This window comes from Thunnus maccoyii, chromosome 10 (genome assembly GCF_910596095.1).
Source record: "Thunnus maccoyii chromosome 10, fThuMac1.1, whole genome shotgun sequence".
NCBI classification, from domain to species: Eukaryota; Metazoa; Chordata; class Actinopteri; order Scombriformes; family Scombridae; genus Thunnus; species Thunnus maccoyii.
Genome location: NC_056542.1, coordinates 23890855 through 23913480, shown reverse-complemented (window position 1 = coordinate 23913480; position 22626 = coordinate 23890855). Strand labels below are relative to the sequence as shown.

The 22626-nt window shown below is 39.0% G+C and overlaps 1 protein-coding gene across 7 annotated transcripts in view; it reads left to right on the top strand.

The window, feature by feature from the left end:
- Nucleotides 1-22626, top strand: part of LOC121904871 (CUB and sushi domain-containing protein 3-like) — a 235399-nt gene that overhangs the window by 65232 nt on the left and 147541 nt on the right. For all 7 annotated transcript variants that reach the window (XM_042422653.1, XM_042422650.1, XM_042422651.1 and 4 more), the window contains 14 exons: nt 1390-1502; nt 2715-2792; nt 4272-4359; nt 5241-5365; nt 5833-5954; nt 8269-8372; nt 8699-8811; nt 9138-9320; nt 9967-10293; nt 11697-11891; nt 12305-12443; nt 13643-13830; nt 18325-18513; nt 21139-21255. In XM_042422653.1, coding sequence (XP_042278587.1) covers nt 1390-1502; nt 2715-2792; nt 4272-4359; nt 5241-5365; nt 5833-5954; nt 8269-8372; nt 8699-8811; nt 9138-9320; nt 9967-10293; nt 11697-11891; nt 12305-12443; nt 13643-13830; nt 18325-18513; nt 21139-21255 — 2081 coding nt within the window. The remainder of the gene's footprint in view (nt 1-1389; nt 1503-2714; nt 2793-4271; nt 4360-5240; nt 5366-5832; nt 5955-8268; nt 8373-8698; nt 8812-9137; nt 9321-9966; nt 10294-11696; nt 11892-12304; nt 12444-13642; nt 13831-18324; nt 18514-21138; nt 21256-22626) is intronic.

Here is a 22626-nt window from a genome sequence, read left to right as displayed (position 1 = left end):
CTGTGCTGCCTGGAGGATCCTTGCAACTTCTGGATGAGTACAGCTTTATTGTCGCTATCCATTTTCTTTTAGACTTCTAGCAGAAATCTTGTGATAATTTTTAGCTTGCACTACAAAAAACATGGAGGCAGTTTATTCTAAATAGCTCAGCTACCTGAAGGCTGCTCTTCTTTATTCTGCCCATATATTGGCGTCATTAGCATTTTATCAATGAGGCATTGGGTTTTTGTTTTTTTTTTATTCACTGAGCCAATTTGGGAGCACCAACTGCACCATGCTCTTTTTCAGCCTGTCCCAAGCCTCTATTTAATAGCTAGAATGGCATCGTACGCTATTGACTGTGGACAGGGTGCAGTGCAGGAATTGCAGGGCAATAGAAAAAAGCCAGAGCTGGTTAGCCAGACAAATGAGAAGGCCCCTGGCAGCTTTAAATCTCGACAATTATAGAGCGTCCCTGATGCTGCGGCCACATGCTGAATAAAACGTATGATCTGAAACACCCATACAGACAGTAAGACAGATGAGGTCAGAACACAGAGACTTTGAGCCACACAGGTAAGTACTGACAAAGACGACCGCACATACAAATGCACGTCTGCACATATGTAAAACCGACACACTCCTTTTTTGTCTGTGTCACTATTTGGCCTCCCACACCGACACACACTGACACACACACACACACGCACATTTGTACATATGCAAGCAGAACTGCAACAAGTACCTGCAGAGACAAAGTACAATGGGTTTTTTTTCCCATGGGTCTGAGGGGCAAGTTGGTTTTCATTTTAAGGGCACCGTTTTCTTTCCAGACATGACACTCACTAGAAATGGAAGAATGCATTCTGTATCGAGTCCATCTCTATCGCTGGTGTATTTGCTCCTCTCTACCTCTTAGATCCTTAATATTTTTCCCCAAGGTTTTCATTCATGGTTTCTCCGGTGTCATCTTACTCAGTTATCTTTTTTTTCCCTTTTTCGGTGATTTTGGCAGCACAAGGATACCAGTGACCAGAGAGCCATGTAGTTTAATTCAGTGGTTCTCAAACTGTTTCATGTCATGGACCTCTAAACTGACACAAATTAGACCACAGACCCTCATTTGATAAGCTTTTATCCCAGGGTCCTCCATCTGATAAGATTTTTGCTTTTAGATGTTTTATTACAGAAAGTGTATGAAACCCATGATCAAAGTAGTCATACATTCTGTCATTGTGTTATTTATGGATGGAATTATAGTGAAAATAAATTATTCCCTTTTTTGTTAGGGAGTCCCTGGAAGCCCTTCAAGGACCCCTGGGGGTCCCCGGACCCCACTTTGAGAACCACTGGTTTAATTAAAGTGAAAATAGATGACGTGTTTTCTTTCGTGTGGCTCTTCACATTTAGGCTAACTGGAATGAATATTCCAGCACCCATCATCAGCAACAAAAACTGGCTACGGCTGCATTTTGTGACAGAAAGCAACCACCGCCACAAAGGCTTCAGGGCTCAGTATCAAGGTAAGACATGATTCATTTGCACATTGTAATAGAAGGGCCCCTACTTGAACAAAAAAGGATCATCGTAGGAAAAACACACTGTAATTACAAAACATGTTTTTGATCTTTGTTAACTGAATATTAAACAGTTTGATTAATACTCCTCTGTAGAGGGCATGAAGGCCTTTTCTGCTTCAAACCATTGACTTCAAAGGGCCTTGTTAATCAAATATTTGAGAGATACATACTGTATATACTTTCCCTTATAAAACTCAGCTCAGGCAGCTCAATAATCCATTACCCTGACATTGTTCTCTGGCATGACTTTAAAGTCAGTATATGTGCTGCATATAGTCTATACCATAGGGCCTTAAAGCCTGGCCCCAATCCAGATATGAAACCTGCCACTTCACCATAAACAGCTCTATAAAAGCTTTCAGTAACATGCATGTGGGGCAACTTACTGTAAATGAAGACATAAAATTGCATGAAAAATCACTAGTGCAGTGCATTGTTGTGCGGTGGTCAGGCAATTTTTATATGCGTTTGTTATTTATTTTGTAAAGGGAAGATATTTTTAAGCAGAGACGCGCGCTGGGAGGTTTTATTATTAAAATCATTATCTGGTCACTTCAGAGATATACCTCCTAATTGTGTTTGTAGCAGCTTGAATTAACAAGTTGACTCACCGCATAGTTCAGACACACGCCCAATGTTTTCAAATTCAGATAGACTTATTTTGCTTGATACATCATTCGTTGCTTTCGGCTATTCTGCTGATACTTCAAAATTATGACAGCCGCTTGCATCACCTGGCTTTTGTGTGCAATCTGGCCCCTGCTGTGTTTAGTCTTACCTTATGTAGCATTGCAGTCCTTTTTCTGCTCTTTGATTCTGCATAGCATTTTCCTCCTATCAGCTACAACCATTAAATCTGCTCCCTCCAATCAATTTACATCCACTGTTTAATATGTCTGAGTTATACACTGAAAACTGACAAACATGAAAAACTAATTTAGATTTTATAGAATAGCTATTGCAACTCTTATGAATGCATCAGAGCCATAGGACTCATTTCCTTTGAAAAAGGATGCACACCAGTAGCAATTACATTTTGATGTTCTTTATAGGACCAAGTATTATCCAGAGAAAGAAACACTTGTACTGTATCTTCTCACATCTAATACTGTAACTTCTTTTATCTAATGAACTCTTTCTATTGCTCTCGACCAGTGAAAAGCTCTGGAGAGCTTAAATCCAGAGGGGTAAAATTATTACCAGGAAAGGACAACACTAACAAACTGTCTTTGAGTAAGTCTTTTATTTTTCTTATGCAACTGTTTTCATTGTTTGGATTTTTTGTTTATGTAGGGCTTGCGTTCTTGATCTTTGTTTCTTTCTTGTCTTTTTTTGCTGCATCATTTGGTGAAGGAATTAAGCTACAGTACTAGATTTTGCAGAAGTGCAGTCTCTTTTTCTTTCTGATGACCTATTTCCCCTTCTGTCCTTGGACTTCCTGTCCTGACAGAAATGGACTCAGCTAGATCAGGCCTACTTATGTATATTGCAGCAAAATACTAAATTTGATCAGTTTCAGTCGGCCAACACTTCCTCTGTCTCGTTCTGTTTATTATTTAAGTAGTACATCAGATTGACTTATGTTCATGCACTGTGTGATCTACACACACAGCAGTAGTCAAGGTTGAGTGACCACTCACTTGTCAGATGATTTGTGTACACTTCAGACTGAAGTGAATGCATTCTAATTGCTTGCGGAGCTGTGTCATTAACATAAATCTGGAACACAATTCCCTTTAACTCCTCAGTGTGCTAAACACTTCAATGATAACTGGTTGTAATCTTTATTGCCTTATGTGTCATAGATTCGGCATTGCATGGAGACATGAATAATGCAGAAGGCTGTAATCTTTGCTATGAGACAATACTGTATATCATTTAAAAGACTATGAAGAGATCCTTCATATGCCTTGTGGATTTGTTGCATATAATTGAACCCATAACTGTATTATAACCTCTAACAATTAACTTCAAAGCTAATGAACTTCCTGAAAAAAGGAAAAACACATGCCGGTAGAGCTTCTCACGTTCAAACAGAAGGGTCTTTGTATGTGTGGGGTGATGCCTTACTGCAAATTTTACAACAAACCTTAGAGATAATTATGATACTACATATTTCATGAAATTCATTTCCAGTGCATGCTGTCTTTGATTCACAGATCATAATGTGAGGGGGAGACGAGCTTCTTAAAAGTCAGAACACAGACAAACACTGAACTATTCTCCTGCTTCAAAGCCACCTCTTTTCGGCTACTTTTCGACCAAAGTAAAGCCCTATCTACAAAGCTTTATCTAGTGTACTTAAACTATTATTATGTATGGAGAGTCCCACTGAGTGATTACTGTAGCGCCTGCAGTTGATAGTTGAAGGTTATTTAATCCTCTTAGTCTCTGTTGGGCACAGATATATTTCCCTCTATTTTGTCTAGCTCAGGTAAGAGAGTTGGATTTACCCTTGGCACTCACTCTGATATCACAAAATGTAAGTGTCACAGTCGAAAGTCTGTGACATTGAAAGATGGGGTCAATTTGTTTAACGACATAATTCCTGGAACCAAATTCTGTTATCAAACATAACCGGTGAAGATTCAAGCAGGCAGTGTTACCTACTTTTCAAGAGCTTTTCACTGCAGCGGGTGTTTTCTGGAAGTACAAAGTTTGACAATTAAAGTGTCACTCTCAGTGTTCTTGGTCCTTGTCTTTCTCACTCAGTGAATGAAGGAGGAATCAAACAGGTGTCTAATTACTGCCCTGACCCAGGGGAGCCGGAGAATGGCAAACGGATCGGCTCTGACTTCAGGTGGGTTGGTGCCACTGCAGCTGAGGTGAAGGAGAGTTAACCACGTGCTCTCCATCCAGTTTTAGTGTAATGACTTGCAGCATATTCCAAGTTTTACTGGTCCATTCTATTAAATCAACAAGATCTGAGAGCACATAGTCCCAGTTCCAACCTAGTTATGGCAACCTGCAGCTGTTTTAAACTTTATTATATCACTTTATATATCAAATGTTTTATCTATTTGCCAGAGACAGGGAGAATTTTATTGTTAATATTGTGCAGTGTAGTGTACTGTATCTCATTTTTCATGAGCCAGACCCATTCAGCAAACACAAACCATATCATTATTTCAGTAGGGGAAAATAAAAATGTTCTCTTTCAGAGAATATACTTTGACATATATCAGACTTTCATTTGATTATTGTCTTATGCCCTGTACAGAATACGACACAGTGAATTCATGCAGCTTTAGAAACCCTTTCTAGTTGTAAAAATGAGCCTGTCGGATGAAGGGATTTAGTTACAGTTCACTCTCAGGTCCCTGCACAACTGAGTGTATGTTTCTTTGTCCATGTATATGTATACCCTCTATGGCCAATTTACTGTTAGCTTTCATTTGCAGCATATTTGTGTCATGTATGAACAGTCCATATGCAAAAAATGTTCAGTGCATTAAAGGGAATTATTGTTTCCTATTTTTAACTGGGACATTTGTAAGTTGTGTAAGTATGGACAATGATGACATTTAACGAGAATAAATGGACTAATTTATCTACCAAATTTGATATATCAATGCACGATGAATGGCATGGGATAAATCATGAATGTGATATCTCATCAGGAGTCATTTTTGAGAAATTGATTGCTTTTTCAGGTGTTAATGGTGTTTGTTATCTTCTCAGCATCGGAGCAACTGCTCAATTTACCTGTGATGAAGACCATGTGCTGCAGGGTTCCAAAACGATTACCTGCCAGCGCGTAGCTGAAGTCTTTGCTGCTTGGAGCGACCACAGACCCGTCTGCAAGGGTGAGCGAGGCTCCTGAAGAGCTAATAAAACAGTTTGATTAAGGCACTGCCTCTGGATATAGGCTCTATGCAGATACAGGGAAGTTCATTTCTGTTAATTATGTATGAAAGCCTCTGCTGCAGCACTCTACTTTTCCATTCCAAAATGCTCTGCCTGTTTTTTTTGTGTTTCATAATACCTGGAGCACCTTTTAGAATTTGATTAATGGAAATGTAGCTAATAGACCCTCTCTCTACTTGTGCAAACAATATATTACCCTTCTGTCATATGACAATACAAGAGTTATTACTCTGCCTTCTGAGCACCTTTTTCATCAATATTTATTGTGAATTTTAACATTTGACTGGTGTAGGTGTAGTCATGATTTATAATGTGTATTAATATATATTTTTAAAATGATCAGGGATATGTTGAATCTGTCTTTTAACTTAATGTGTCTATCTTATGTGTCTTTATGCTGTTGCAGTGAAAACATGTGGGTCAAATCTACAGGGACCATCTGGCACTTTTACATCCCCTAACTTCCCTATCCAGTATGAGAGTAACTCCCAGTGCGTGTGGATCATCACTGCCAGCGATCCAAACAAGGTAGAGGAATAGAACAAATCAGACATAAGCTTTTTCTAGCTTTGGATGCATCTTTTAACATGTATTACTCCTACATTTTGATCAAATCTCATGAAAACACACAGCTACTTTTGTTACATGAGGTCTCACCAAAACCAGTTCTTTGGATCCCAACACATTATTCTCATTATCACATGTATTTTACCTGTTGTACATGAGAATGTTAATTATCATTACCTGATATCCCATTAATGTAGTAAATTGCAGATCACATTCACCACTAGAAAAAAATGTACCTCTAGAGTAGTCTCTCAGTCTCTGCACAGCATTGCAGACATGTTATTTATAAAGATGAGGCATTTATTTTCTTGAATAATTTACTTAAGAAATCCCTTGAACAATTTAAGGAAGAGTATAAGTAATGTGGTGTGTGTGTGTTTTTATAAACAAGTGTAACAGTCCCTCATTAGTTATAAAATAATCACAAATGAGCAATTGTTTCCTGTTCCCCAGTGAGTGAACCCTAACCTTTTACCATCAGAAATCTCTGCCTTCATGCAGTGTATAGCATTTGTCCAGACATCCCCTTCCTGCATACACATTTATGCATGCATCTATTTTCCAAGGGTTTCCCAAGGTGGGAAAAGGTTACATAGAATATGCATATATTTTGACTTGAGTTCATCGCAACTTTCCCTCATTAATGTACATAGCTGCAGTGGATTGCATTTCGGTTCTCACTGGTCTGCCAGTTTGACCGTGGCAGTTGGCAGTTGAGCAATTCTCTTCATTTATCTGGGGTAACAGGAAATGAGAGAAATAATGATTGAATGAGACCAGCTTCTCCCCAAAGTGAAGAGGTCAAAGCTGTTTTCCTAATGGTCATTACTGCTCTCCTACATCAAATCGGCCTCTTTATTGGTATTCTGTCCAGTGAGTCATACACACAGGGGTGTCAGTTCAGTTCTGTCCTGCTAATAAACAATAACTAACCAACTAACACTCATTCAGAGCTCACTAGGACTGGCAAGTGCTATTGCTTTGTGCCACCATGCACTCTCCAAGGCAAAAAAGTCATTGATTTGGCGCTGAAAGTTGGTCCATTAGTGTTATTATAGCAATTCTGCTTGTGTGTGCATTGTAATGAGGCTATTATAAATGGATGTTGTGCAGGCGTTGCCCTCCCCATGGCTAGAGAAAGGATTGCTGAGGATGAGCAAGCGGCCATCATGTGTTTGTCATTAACAGATGTGATACTCATGTCATTATAACATCCTTTCTTTCATCACAAATCCCTGTAAGCAAAGAGTAGGCTGAGATAATGTGGTTTTATTGTTTAATGTCTCTGCAGTAGACTCAATTTTACACGATTATTATAAGTGTAAGCAGCTGTTGCCTGTTTGATCAGTGAATATGTCATCTTTTTTTTGTCGCGTACATTTATTAAGGGAAAAAGATAACCAGTGACAGCTGGCAAAGTTATGTAGAGGGTGAACGTGGACAGGCAAATAATAATTTTGGATTCGTAAATTTGGCTCGCCATGATTGGTTTGTAATATTTGAGTTGTACTCTAAAGTAATGTGAAGAGATACTGCTGTCAGCTTCTATATTGCTTTGAAGGATGTTTGTGGTGTCCTTTGTTTGTGGGCGTGTGCAGCACCGACATGCACTATTTGTCAAAGCCTTATACAATAAACAGTCAAAAATTTGATGTGAGTTGAGTTTTGTGTTTGCATTTAATTTTCTCTTGATGCCATTGCTGATTTGAGTTTTAGGGGGAGAGTCTGCATACATCATAAAAGTACCAGAATATAGCCCACATTATGCAGTTACCTGAGTTATGAGATAGGAGAAATTCTTCTAGGTTTTTACAGCATTGTTTGATCAAACATTTTCCTGTCTGCTTGAAAAAATGTAAAAGGCATTACAATAAGTAGACTTTCTCTACTCAGACTTGCCTCTCTCACAGTTTAGCTGTCTCCAGAAACACTCTCTCTAAAGGCAATGTATGGAAATGAGCAGCTATGTTCTGAATTTCATATACAGTAAATGAGATGGGGGGGAGGGGGTTATTTCATAATAAAACTTGAGAAACATTTGGAATCACTGCTCATCTAACTGAGAGGGTTTGACTTATATAAATGAATACCATGAATAAGGTCGACTGTCAGGACAGCAACGACATCTGGTAGACCTGTCGGTTTGAACCACTTCGGTACAATTGGGTGTAAACAGAATGGTGTTCAAGGGCACACGGTGGAGATTTCAGTGCCATGCTGCATGTTAACACTTATAAAAGGACAGACTGTAAAAGCTTCTTATACTTTATTGCAGGTTATTCAGATCAACTTTGAGGAGTTTGACTTGGAGATCGGGTACGATTCACTTACAATCGGAGATGGAGGGGAAGTAGGTGATTCTAAAACAATAATACAAGTGTAAGTACATCATTAAATACTACATCAGATACATATTGTAATTTGTACCATAATATTACTTAGCAGTCAAATCTACTGTATAGCTGGGTAGATGTACATTTTTTAGACAATGTTGTGAAAGACGCAAAGAACCTTGAATGAATTCAGTGACCGCACGATTTAAATGAAGGCTTATTTTGTTGAAACATACCCTATAATAAATATTATGCAACACTGTACAATGTATAAATCATCATTTGGTTGAATGCATTTGTACTCTGTGTAATGACATGTTTGAAAAGTGAGTTATGATACCATAGTGACATTTTTTGTTGCCCTGTCTGCAGGCTGACTGGGAGCTTTGTCCCAGACCTGATTGTCAGCATGTCCCATCAGATGTGGCTTCATCTCCAGTCCGATGAGAGTGTAGGCTCGATCGGCTTCAAGATCAACTATAAAGGTACACATACTTAAGTGCTGATGCCATCTCTCACTGTCTGTATTCACGTCTGTGTCTATAACTGTCCCCATCAGTAAAGCAGTGACTCAATTTTCCTCTCTGCCTTTCTGTCCTTCTATCTGTCTGGTTGACTATCTCTCACTCTCCTTATGAAAAACTGAAAAACTCAAGAGTCTTCACCTGGACCTTTACAGATAATGTTTAAGAAAGATAGTAAATGTACCTCACAGTACTGTACTTGGCTTGAATTAATCCTCTACTATTTCCCATTTCCCTTCTTTCCCATTTCCATCCCCTGCCCCCTCCTCTTCTGCCCTCACTCACAGAAATTGACAAAGAGAGTTGCGGTGACCCTGGTACACCTCTGTACGGCTACCAAGAGGGTAGTGGCTTTTTAAACGGAGATGTTCTGCGCTTTGAATGCCAGTTTGGATTCGAGCTCATCGGGGAGAGGATGATAACCTGCCAGAACAACAATCAGTGGTCCGCTAATATCCCCATCTGCATATGTGAGTCCAATACATGCTTTTTTTTCATGACAACAAATGAAGCAATTACTTATGTGCTTGGAAAGTTCAAAATGACACTAAGCTATTGGAGGATTAATTATAGTGTTGTTAAATGACCATGCAGTGCATTGTGTGTAAACAATATTGCGCATAATGTGTAATGAGAGATTTATAGCATATGGTTGCCTTGTTATGCTGGGGTTAATTTGAAAGAAAAAAGGCAGGGTACATACAGTTACGCTATACAAATACTCTGGAGAAGGGAAACCTGCATTACACTGTCCATAACAAAAATCCAGTCCTCTCTTTTTCCAAGTTAACTGTGTCTGTTGGGACAATGTGCAGAATTCCTGTGCACCCATATTGCTACATGTCTGTATTTTCATTCACTAACTCCTTTGTTCCATCCCACTTACAGTCTTATGTTTCTCAGCACCCATGGGAGCAGTGCTGTCTCCTTAGTTAGGTGGTTAGTTATACAGTACTGACATTGTTCTATACTGCTTTGATATTGTCATGGCAGAATCTCCAGCACAGTGTAGGTTGTCATGTGACCAGAGAGGATTGCTGTAAAGCAAATTGCCTCGCTTGGGATATTTCAGTTTTTTAAATGATTTATAATCTATGTTTTCCCTCTCTCACACAGTCCCCTGCTTCTCCAACTTCACTGCTCCCATGGGGACGGTGTTGTCCCCTGACTACCCTGAAGGCTATGGGAACAACCTCAACTGTGTATGGTTGATTATCTCAGAGCCTGGCTCCAGAATCCACCTGGCTTTCAATGACTTTGACCTGGAGCCACCCTATGACTTCCTCACTATCAAAGATGGGGACCAGTCAGGAGCCACAATTCTAGGACGCTTCTCAGGGGCTGAAGTTCCTTCCCACCTGACGTCCAATAGTAACATCCTGCAGCTGGAGTTTCAGGCTGATCACTCTATGTCTGGGCGAGGGTTCAACATCACCTATAGCAGTAAGACACTTTGCTGACTGTTTAATAAAGTTGATTCAAACAATAGTAAAGCATATATTAGCCAATAAACGCAAATAAAGCTCCCTTAGCAAATATCAGGACTGACTAAGCTCTTAAATGTACACACTTTTTAAAACTCATAAACAGTTAACCAAAGAAGTAGCACTTATCTTTAGAGCTACTATTAAAAGTGGAAATAAATCACATCTCTGCACATCTTCCAGCAATATGCAGATGAATCAGGTGCTTCTCAGGTCAGGGACAGCAAATTTCAGATAAGAAAAGACTGGAGCACACTGACTGATTGCAGCTTTGACTCTGACATAGCAGTGTCGAAATGTTGGTGTGTTTACACAGCAAATCAATCAGTGTGCTCCAGTCTTTTCTCATCTGAACTTACATAGTTTATTTTATTGATAATTAAGGGGCTTATGAAGTTCAACAGCACCTGTAATTTGAGTGAAAGTGCATGTCGTCAGTAGGGCTGTAGTCCGCTGGTTGACTGGTCAATTACTTGGTCGATATGCTCTCGTCCGACTAAGAACCTCCGCCAGGCCAAAAAAAAAAAATTGTTAATGCCAAAATTAATGCCAAATATCCATTCATTTGGAAATCAATAGAGTTTTGGAGTCTCTGTGCAGCACTGTTAGGTACCTGAGTCAACCTCTGTGTTGTTGCCTGGGAAACTATTGGTAGTGTAACTCCGTTAAGGAATAGGGCATTGCGTAATATGTTTGCGTAGCGGGTGGGAAAGAGCGAGGGGCGGAGAAGTGACAGTGAATGTGAGCAGAGGAAAGGGTTACTAGTAAGTTGTCAGTCTGGCAGTAAATGTACAGTACAGACTACAGTGTGTCAGTTAATAAATGCTAAAAAGTCACGTCTGTTGTTTCCCTTAGTGCTGGAGAAGTGAGGGGCGTTAGCTCCAAAGTTAGCAACAATGGGTTAGCCTAACCTGACGACACAAAACAGAGAAATACAGAACAGATAAAAATGTGTGGCTGTCGAATTCCAATTCGATTAGTTGGAAGATTATGCGCGATTTCAGTCGACCAAGATTTTCTTTGGTTGACTAGAGCCCTAGTTCTCATTCACAAACCATACTAGTTTTTTTGTTCTTTTTAAAATGATTGCCCAAGCTTTTAGCAAAAAGCTAATTATTCTGCCTCATTGCCCAATACGTTGCCGTGTAATTCTGTTTTCTCCTGGCGAAGGCACAACAAGTTATAAAGATACAGGTTATTGTCACCCTCAGGTGTGCAGAGAAGAACTTTGTAAGTTTTTTTTCCCCCTCCTACAGACAGCAACATCTATTTCCTTTATCTCCCTACTCCTCAAAGACCCCATTTCTCATTCACACAAGAGGGTTTGTCATTAGATCTTGTTCTCTTTCTTCTCATTACAAGCTTTCGGGCATAATGAGTGCCCTGACCCTGGCATACCATTGAATGCCAGGCGCTTTGGGGACAGTTTCCAACTGGGCAGCTCCATCTCTGTGGTTTGTGAGGAGGGCTTCATCAAGACACAGGGAGCTGACACCATCACATGCCATCTGGAGGAAGGCAAGGTGATGTGGAGCGGACTCATTCCAAAATGTGAAGGTACTGAAATGGAATAGTAAATAATTGTGTGGATATTGGGCAGATAGGTCGACTACTGAGTTAGGAAGAGAAGGAAAGAAGAGGGGGAATTTTGATAAGAAAGTGAGTAGGTTGTATGGAACACTCAGGCCACCCAAACTGGGCTACATTTATCTGCTGTATCATTTCAAGGCATTCAACTTCAGCCCTCTGGTGACTCATTTGGTTTTTCATGTTGGTACAAAAAGATTACTGAGCTGTATCATCTGTAAAACAACAACTTTTCTTCTACATCTATTTTCCTCCTCTCTTATCTTCTCTCCCTATTGTTGCTCCTTCTACTATCCTCTACTCTTCAATCTATTTTTATCTTTAATTTATATCTGTATCCTCCCCATCCCTCCCACCATTCTTCCACCTCTCTGCTCCTCAAGCCCCTTGTGGGGGCCACTACTCAGGGCCGTCTGGTGTCATCCTCTCCCCGGGGTGGCCAGGCTACTACAAAGACTCCCTGAGTTGTGAGTGGGTCATTGAGGCCGAGCTGGGACGTTCCATCAAGATCAGCTTTGACAGGTCTGTATGACAGTGCTGCAACAACTCAGCCGTGGAAACAAAGATACACACAGAGACACAGACACACACACACACACACACACACACACACACACACACACACACACACACACACACACACACGTGTACAAAGATACAAACAAAAACTGGGAGAGCACACAGTCCCTTATGTATACATATCCACATACTGTATTGTATGTGAGTACTAGTATACACACACACACACAGACCTGCTCATATATATATATGCATATATATGCATATATGCACACACAAAACGGATGAATTTATGCACTTACTGTACATGTGCACAGACACAGAAGGATTGCCCTTACCCTTAGCCCTTACCCTTAGCCCTTAGCCCTTAGCCCTTAGCCCTTAACCTTAGCCCTTAACCTTAGCCCTGAACCCTGGAAGTGTCTGAGTTAGAAATAGAAATTCAGAGGAGGTGAAAGGCAGACCTGGACGTAGTTTCCAAAAATGTTGAGAGCCTCAAGTTATTCTTTATTTCTCCTGTTGGCTCCTGCTCACTTCCTCAGAGAACTGCAATAAAAGAAGTCTTGCTTTAAGATTGCTTCTGTATTTCTTAACATTAAAAAGCGAAACCAATGTTCATATTTTATAATCGTTGCTTTCTTAGTGCTTTGACACACTCCTTTGTAAAGAAACAAAGAGCTTCTTTCTTTATGCTTTTTTGTTAAATGAGCCCAAATCTTTTTCCGTTTTTTACTTGAAATATGCAGGTTTTCATATGCGTAATTTATGCAGGTTTCTGTGGTGTTATACTGGAGGTAATATACTCCTTTTTTAAGCTCTTTGCATTTATAACATTGAGAGGCGTGAATTTTCTCTTGTTGAAAAGGTTTGAAAGTACTTTTTTCCCACAGTTTTGATAGTTATATTGGATGTCTGTGTCAATGTCACTTGTTTAATGATGTAGAGACCTGAGTGTGACCACAAATCCATACCATGTCAGATATGAAAGAAACTCATTGATCGTATACTATTGCAATAATTGGAATGCTTGCTGTGCAAGATATTTCTTCTCATTTATCTCCTCAAAGTTAGAATGTTTTCTCTGTGGACAGAACAAGCTAAATGGTTTCAAACTGACTAATCTGTCAAACTACAAGTATTGTTTTGAATGCAAATAATTGTCTACTCTGCCATTCCCTCTTTCTTCTCTCTTTATTTGTAAGGTTTCAAACTGAGCTCAGTTATGACTTCCTGGAAGTGCATGATGGCCCCAACCTGCTCTCCCCTCTGATTGGCTCTTTCAATGGAACCCAGGTTCCTCAGTTCCTGTTTAGTAGCAGCAACACCCTATATCTGCTTTTCACCACTGATAACAGCAGATCAAACAGTGGCTTCAAGATCTTCTATGAAGGTGAGAGTACCTGTATGCTACTATTGCCTGAACATTAAAGTGGATGATTTAAAAATGCAAAATGTTATTTTTTGAATGACACACAAATATTCGTAGTACTTTTCAAACTATTTCAAAACATTTAATTAATTTTAAATCAGGTACATCAAATAAAGGAAAGAAAAAAAGAGACAGAAGTCCAAATAGGCACTAAAAACCAGCCTGTACTCACAAGAAAAACGACAATATAGGTCTAAAATTCAGGCCGGTAAAATCGACGTTACGTTTGAGTGACAGACGCCATCTAGTGGCCATAGTAATTATGACCCGGGTGAATTGACGCAGTTCAGATCATGTCAATATAAGGTGACTTCCTTACTAGAAGGAGGTGAGTTCGGTGGATGGCTAGATAGTTAGTTAGAAAAGTGGACTTAGCTGCAGCCTGCTTACAACTGTGAGTGTCATGTTTCCAACTGCGGGTTGGGACATTTTTAAAAAGAATCATAACAACGTTACGGTTTTTTTTACAGTCACCATTACGATGAAGGTTGCATAACTTTACGGAAGTACTAACTACGTTTCAAGTGATCGTTTCAACTCCAAAACCATGATTCCCTTTATCTAACCCTAACCAAGTGTTCTTTGTGCCAAAACCTAACCAGACCTCAATCACAGCGTTGTCACATCATAAATGTTACAAATCATCATATGATTTGTAACTGTTTTGGACAGCGGCATTTTACGCTATATAGGTCGTTCTGAAAACGCTACTTAGGGTTGTTCTATGTGGTCCCTTAATTATTAGGATGTGTTGCTGGAAATTTAGATTGGCTCACCATTCTTGTAACATTTAGAACAAGTTTAGAATGAATCTATGTGTCAAAACCAAACCTGTGCTGAGAGCTTGTTTCAAGTGGATTACATGACAAGAGCACCAGTATTGTCAGAGCAACTTGGCTGAAAGAGATTCACATGATAAAACTAAATGTATTCTGCTTAAGTGCTGGTATAAAAAAATCCAGAGTGAGACTGCATCATTTTAAACATTGTTTATTTTAGAAGGAGACCAAGGTCAACACTACTATTGTGAATCTTCTGTCACCACTTATGTTAATTCTTAAGGGTATTTCACACAATTATTTAAGGTTGAGCAGTAGTTTTAAAACCACAGTTTTTGTGAGGCCTTTTTTGTGAGAGGTTAGGGGACGACTCAGCTTATTGAGTACACCTGACTGTCGCTGTATTCTGTAAATGTAAACTATCACTGAAAGTAAAAGGCAAAGAGTTCAGTGGGAATCTTTTTTTTTTTTTTTTTTTGTCAAGAAAGGACTACATCAGACACCTTTGTCTGGAGCTGTCATCCCACATGACAATGTGCCTAATGCTCTCTGGCCTTTTTGCTGAGATATGGACCTTCCCCAAATCCCAGTTCCCAGATTCACTGTTTGACTAGCTAAATGTGTTCTTGCACTTCACTGCTCCTTCAGGTGCAACAGTTGCCCTGAGTTTAAAGATGGAAGGTTGGCTTCAAGTGCAAAGACTGCCTAAGAAAATCTTAGAGGTCCATAATACCCCAAGTAACTACCATCTGGGTAAAATCTTCCTGTTCTCAGGGGACCTTATGTTGGACATTTTTTTTTCCACATCATTATCTATAGAGTGGTAGTGTTTGAAAAATCAAATAGAAAAATAATCTGGACATAGCGTGATCTATTTTCACGATTGTTTGTACTAGCACCATTACCCTTGTCACTCAGATGTGATTCATAAGACAGAGTTTGTTATTATGTCTGTATTATTGACTGAAAGCAGACCACAAGTGCCTTTGTCTTATTATGTTCCACTCTCAAGTGCATTTCTCTTTTGTTGATGAGGCTATCGAAAAGCAATAACAGTAAGATCAAATTAGCTTCTTCATTGCAATTTCGGACGTATCTTATTGCTGAAATGCTTTGGGGAAACCCAGCCTATAGTTCATTTGTGAGATTGGTCTTACAGAATAGGGCTGTAGTGAATTATGCTGTGAATAAATGGAGGCACAGAAACACTGCTTTATTCTCTTTGTACGTAATAGGTAACTTAGACCTATTCAGTTGCAAGAACTAAATCAAAATGTTAGCAAATAATATGTAGGCCTCACATAATCTAAGTGTTTCTGGTTTATGATTTACAGACATAGGGTTGGGGATGGATGGAAATATTTTTCTCCACCAAAGTGGAACCCTAGAGGGCAGCACCAGAAGTGAATCAATGAATGCTGTACTTCTCTAACATATTCAGCCAAATCCATGTGTGTTTTCTTGCTAAAATATTACTCAAGGAGTAGAGCAAGACAAGTTGTCTACGGAGGCCTAGTAGTACACAGGAAGAGCCCTGGTATCACACATGAATAATCCTTCATCCTGGTCTACCAAAGAGGTTAAATGTTGATGAGAGTAATCTATAGCTCACAAACCACACATCAAAACCCAGGCTTTTACTGTGTTTCACTATTAACTATCTCATTTTGACGATGGCATGCATATGGCCAAAATTAATTTCTGCAGGCGCAGCAGTATACCGACACTCCTGCTAATGGACTAGACTTTACTTGCCTTTTCATGTCGGACTACTTTTGTTTGACTTTCTGAGAGCGTGTGTATCCGATGCTCTTCGTGTCTGAAGTGGGTAATATTTTACATAAATTTTACATAGTATACTGTACCTTTTTAAATGCACTTCTTGATGGCTAACAGCCACTGATGCTGGACAGACATCCCACAATGAACAGGACACTATATGCTGACAAGTCTTATTCCTTTGACTCAGTCAATCACCTAAAACTACTGCAGCGCCAGAAATTGGACTCTATCCAGGACACCTTAGAAAGAGAACAAAAGGTGATGGCAAGTTGCGCGTACAGCTTGCTGAAATTGTCAATCAGCATTTCTTTTTAAATAATAATACAAAATATATGTATGATGGTCATAGTGTGATTCAAGCAGCTCAAGGATCTGTTCTTGATCAGATGCACTTCTATTCAAAGATCTGTTTTTCATGATACCTTGCTGACTGTTTTTATTGGTGCTCTGGTAATAACATTTTCCATACCTCTTACATAGATGGATGGATGAACAGACAGTTGGACCATAGACATTTCCCCAGTAATCCAAAAATGATTTCAAATGATTAAATTCATAAGATTAACTATCACACATTCAAAATAAATTGTTTGTGAAATGACACAGTTAAGAGATTAAAATACAGAATCTGTATTATTAAGATCCAGTATATTAGAATAGCTTATCCACCAATGGACTGTTTACATAACTGTTGCTAGTCAGTGACTAAAATCAGCATATTTTTAGCACTTCAAAAGCAAATCTACTTGGATGATATCCAAATAGCAGACCTGGAAATCACTACGAAAAATGGAGGAATCTGTTTTCAGCTTGCATCACTGAAGATTAAGAGTGAGCCGGCACTACTGTACAACCAGCTTATTCTAGTAGCACACCAGGAGAAAAAACATGTTGTAAAGACTAGGAGTATTGATGCAACACATTCATAGAAAAGAAGGAAGTACATTTTCACTGAGGTCATATCCCCAACTCTCTCTCCACATGAAACTAGTGTGTGACTTAGAGATAGCATGAAGATGAAACCTTGTTTTCCTTAACATCAGTCCAACCAACAACTCTATCAAGGTTACCAAGAAAGAAATTGTCAAACATCACAGCAGTCAAACTCTGAGCCAAAACCTTCTTCATGAACAGTGCAACAGTGCACTTTACTTCAAAGCCTCAACTGCATCACATTATAAAACAGCCTTTGCTATTGTCTGAAATGTGTGTTTGTGTCTTTTTTTTGTCATGTAATATATTTTTTCCCATTTTTATGTAAGCATGAGCGACAATGTATTTTTAAAGATAAAAGTCAAAATAAAAGTAAATGTCTTACTTTGGAAAACTCAACTTGTTTTCTCTCGATGTACGCGACCTGAGACCTACCTTTGTTGTGTTGATCGTAATAACATCAAAGGTACTGTCAGGACAGTTTTTCTGTGAGTGTGGCCTAGAAAATTTACTGATTGCAAAAAATAGAATTGCCATTTCATGTTACATGAATGCTGTATGACTTCAATATACCTCTGCAGCTTAACAGTTTTTATTTTATTATTTTATTTGCATCCTTTACAGTATAAATAGTTGAACGGAATCTGACTGAGAAATGCTGTGTGGCAGAATAAGACATAGGTCATGTAATAATAATAATGTTGTTGTTATTAATATACTACTAATAATAGTAGGCTAATAATAGTAGTAACAGACAACAACCCCATTTAACTGCAAAAAATAGTCACTTATACATAGTTGTCATCATAACCATCATTTTAATTATAGACCTTATAAACAATGAAGACTTGGCTATAAAAATCAAATCCAGTATTAGATCAATTTAAATGTAAGTGCAAAAAAAGGACAGTACATTTAAAGCATATTCAAGAAATAACTGATTGATTTTCTGTTTTTCTAGTTGTCACATTGGACACGTACTCCTGCATGGATCCTGGTATCCCTGTGAATGGTATGCGGCTTAGCCATGACTTGTCCATCGGATCTACAGTATCCTTCCAGTGTGATCCAGGATACAGGCTGAGCCACGAGGAACCACTGGTTTGTGAGAAGAACCACTTCTGGAGCCACCCTCTGCCCACTTGTGATGGTACGTCTACGTGACTGCTGAATGATACATTGCGCACCTTAGGTACAGTTAAGGAAATATTGTCAGCCCCAAATTTTGCAGAGCATTCCAGCACAAGCATTGGTCTCATTCATGAAATCCTTGACACCACTCTCCTCCAGACCCGTAACTGTCCCCCAAATATAGAGACCACCCTCCTTGTCCTTGTAGAATTCTAGCATGAATGTTGAGCGTAATTGAAGGGACATCTAATAATGCACCTCATTTTGACTAGAAGTACTGATTAAATTCCAAACAGCACTAAATCTGCTCATTAAGATGTAAGCATTATTTTGAGAAATTACACATAAAAAGCCTATTTGCACATGCAGTATGTATACAGTGAGTCACGGTGCATGTAGTACTGGTAAAATGATTTAGCTTGGCGTTTCAGTTCATTCATGTTACCATGTGCACACTTTAGAAACTAAACCAAAATATTTCATGTCCATCACAGTTTCAACAAAATAATTTTTCAGCAGCACACCACTTTCATGTGTTCGTATCTCCACCTTGCCTCCCAGGCATCTGCCCTCTCACAGGCTGATGTTAGATAAGACCTGCCAAAAATCAAAATAATAAATGATGACCTATGACCAGGACAACTGGCCGGGCTTTTTAGTCACAAATACTGAAAGGATGCTGCCACTAGTAACTGGCAAGAAGTGTCAAAACTAATTTTGTACAAGTTAACTGGATTCTAACGGCAGCTGCTTCCATCGCTGTATTTATTCTCAAACCTAAAATAAATAAATGGCCTTTTTGGCAAGAAGTAGCGACACAAGTGTAAGTGACTATGAGTAGCCCACAGCAGGTCTGAGTGTGTGGCAGAGACTCATAACCAAACAAGCACTTTTCAAAATGCTTTTTATTCAACAAATAGACCAGTCATTGTGTGAATAATGTACTTGGGGTGTTATGAATCATGTAATACTGAAGACAGATTATGCTCAACTTCAAAGCATGAAGTTCATCATGTTCCTGGTAGTTTTGATATCCCACATAATCTCTCTCTCTGGGCCGTGTTTGTACAGTTTTGCTTTTTGTGCTATTTGGAGGCACACTGAAGGACAATGTGGCGTTTATTGTTGCATTATACAAACTGTAAATGATATCCCTTAGTCACGGACCACTCAGTTGAAAGAATGTAACAAATAAAAAACATGCAAGGGTTGGCGGGAAGCACAATATTGTGTATGTGATACACTGCCATGTAATACAGCTTCATCTTAAAGGCTGTCCTGAAAATTCCTTTTATATCTTGGAGCATTTGCCAGACTGGTGCCAAATGCCTTGGCTTGCTGCCTACGGAGCCTCTAAAGTAGATCCTTTGCCAAGTGTACTCATCCACTTTTAATGACTTTATGTAATTTTGGCTCATTAATAAAATATTTGATATAATTTTGTTGGTGGGTAAGGATTCAGGCCTTGATGTGTTGTGCTTGCTGGAGGGCCCAAGGGTGGAAGGAGTGAGGATGAGAGGGGGGGAGGGGTGGGGCGGGTTGCAGCTGTGAAGCCTCAGGCATCTCAGTGATCCTCCGAAACATCATCTGACATTCACTACTTTGAAAATATGTACATGCAGAAGAGTTCTACTTCTAATATTTGTCAGCGATCGCTGTTTTGAGGAAGGCATCCAGGCATTCGGCTATCAAGCCACATTCAGGCCAAAGAAAACGCACACACACTCATTCACTTAAAGAAGAAGAGGAGGAAAATACAAAGCCTGTAAAATTTCATGAATGCTTCATTTAAAAAGCAGTGCCCTTTATGTGAAGTGACCTTTTAGTTGAAGTACGATGACAACATGAGAAAATGGTTGCAGCTTTAAACAATATCCAGTTAGACCAGTTAACCTTCAGACGGATCTAGCATTAACCCCCCCAACCCCCCACCCCCTGGACCTCAGCAGCCAATGAGGGTAGAGATTTATCTCATTAACTTCCTTTGATGAGATAAGGAGCTTTCTGGCAGTAAATTATATGTCAATAGTCAACATGCATGAGAGTTATATTACTGAGGTGACAATGAGTGCTACTCCTTTAGACAACAGTCCCTATCAGCTCATCTGTAAATACTCTACACGGTGGGTTGCAACTGGATTATCCTCCCAACCTGACTGAAAAGGGAGTAGGATGCTGCACTGGAGTGATTGTTTCTATTTGGAAGAATTTAGAATCACTTTGAAGTAACAATCAGAAGAAACCCATATGCTCTAATCCACTAAATATGCTTGCGTCAGTTATTGTGTATTATAAGTAAATTTAATGGATTATCATGTTTTCTGACAATGACTTTTAGTTTTAAGATACCATATGAGAGAAGAATATTTAGATGGATAGCTGAATTAATGAATAATTCATTGTCCTGGTAGGCAGAAGGTTAGTTTGGAGAGAGAGAGGGAGAGAAAAAAAACATTGTGTTGGCAGAATTACAGGTACTCATAAAAATAGCAGGACAGGATGTGATATGACTCAAATGCATTATTCATTGAAATTCCTCCTCTGTCTTCAGGTGAAGGATTTATTGGTTCATTTACAGTTTTCTTTCTTTCTTTCTTTTTTTTGCAGCAACAGGAATCATTCATTATCTTCTCTTTCTATTCAGCATCATGCGGTGGGGATATCAGAGGACCTGGAGGGATCATCCTTTCACCTGGCTACCCAGAGCTGTACCCCAACTCCTTAAACTGTACATGGACTGTAGAGGTCAGCCATGGAAAAGGTAGGAGTGTTTGTAGTAAACCACGCAAATATAAGTATACATGTAATACATTCTAAAATACATTTGTTGTTTTGGTCTCAAGGCTCATATAGCTTGGGAACCCATTGAATTATAGATATGCGTTTTTTTTTTACTTGCATAGATCATTCAAATACTACCCATCAGTCACATCTAGTTTATTTTTATAATCCTTTCCATAGCGACACCCTCAGCAGTCCTAACAATGGGCAAATTATGGAACTATAAATTAAAAGGACCCTCTCAACAGGTTCCAAGAACATTAGAGGGATTTATTATTATGAAGTGAGAAGTGCAAGAAGCATATATTTTACTTCGACAAAGACAATTTAAATCCACTTATCCTTTTATTTCCATCTTTGGGACCAGTGCAGGATATGCATAGGGATAATAATAGACTCTGAGGTATTCACTTTTACTTTAATTTGTTGCTCTTCTTTCTCAGCAGTTCTTCCACTTATTTCACTTATTTTAGCAAATGTTTAGCAATAGGCTGCTTTTATACATTCCTCAGTTGGATTGCATTTTATACATTTTTACTCATTTCGTGAACATCTGTGACATTTAGTTGTTAACCAGGTAAGGGAATCATACTATCTCAATTCTATTCATGTCTTATTCCTTATTTTATTCGTTTAATTCCATGATCGCAGCACTTACTGTCAGTTATATGATCAGTAACCAGTTCTCTAAGACGTTCTCATTCATTATCATTTGAAAAGCACGCTGAGCTTATCTCAGTGCCCAGGCACTTAGCTTTATTATCCTGATATTTTACCATCATTTTCCTTGTTATCCCCAACCTATGTGTACATTGAAATGGCATATTGTACTCTTTGTACATCACCAGTTGACACTATCATCAAAATCTAGGGCCTCCTCTCAAGAGTTATATACACCTGTACAAGTCAGGTGTCCAATTTGTGTGTAATGAAAAATACTGTGGAAAACCAGGATGACTTGTACATGGACCAAACCTAAAACCCCCAAGTATGATAAATAAATGTGATGAATTATAAATAATAAGGGATAATATTCAGCTTTTAAACGTTCCATGTTTCGATAATCCATGAATATCTCCATGACTTGAGTAGAGTCCACCTGTGCCAAATTCAGTTGACTGGATATGATTAGGAAGGTAGGGTCTCAAAATTCATAGAGTAAGTCTGAGCAGAAGCCAAGTCATGAAATCCGAGGATTACTGTGTATACCTCGAGACAGAATTGTGTTAAGAGGTACATCTGAAAAAGGGTTTAAAGTGATTGCTAAAGCATCAATGTTCGCAGAAGCACAGCAGTTTCCATGACTGTAAAATGGAAAAAGTTTTTAACCACTAAGATTTCCTCCAGACTT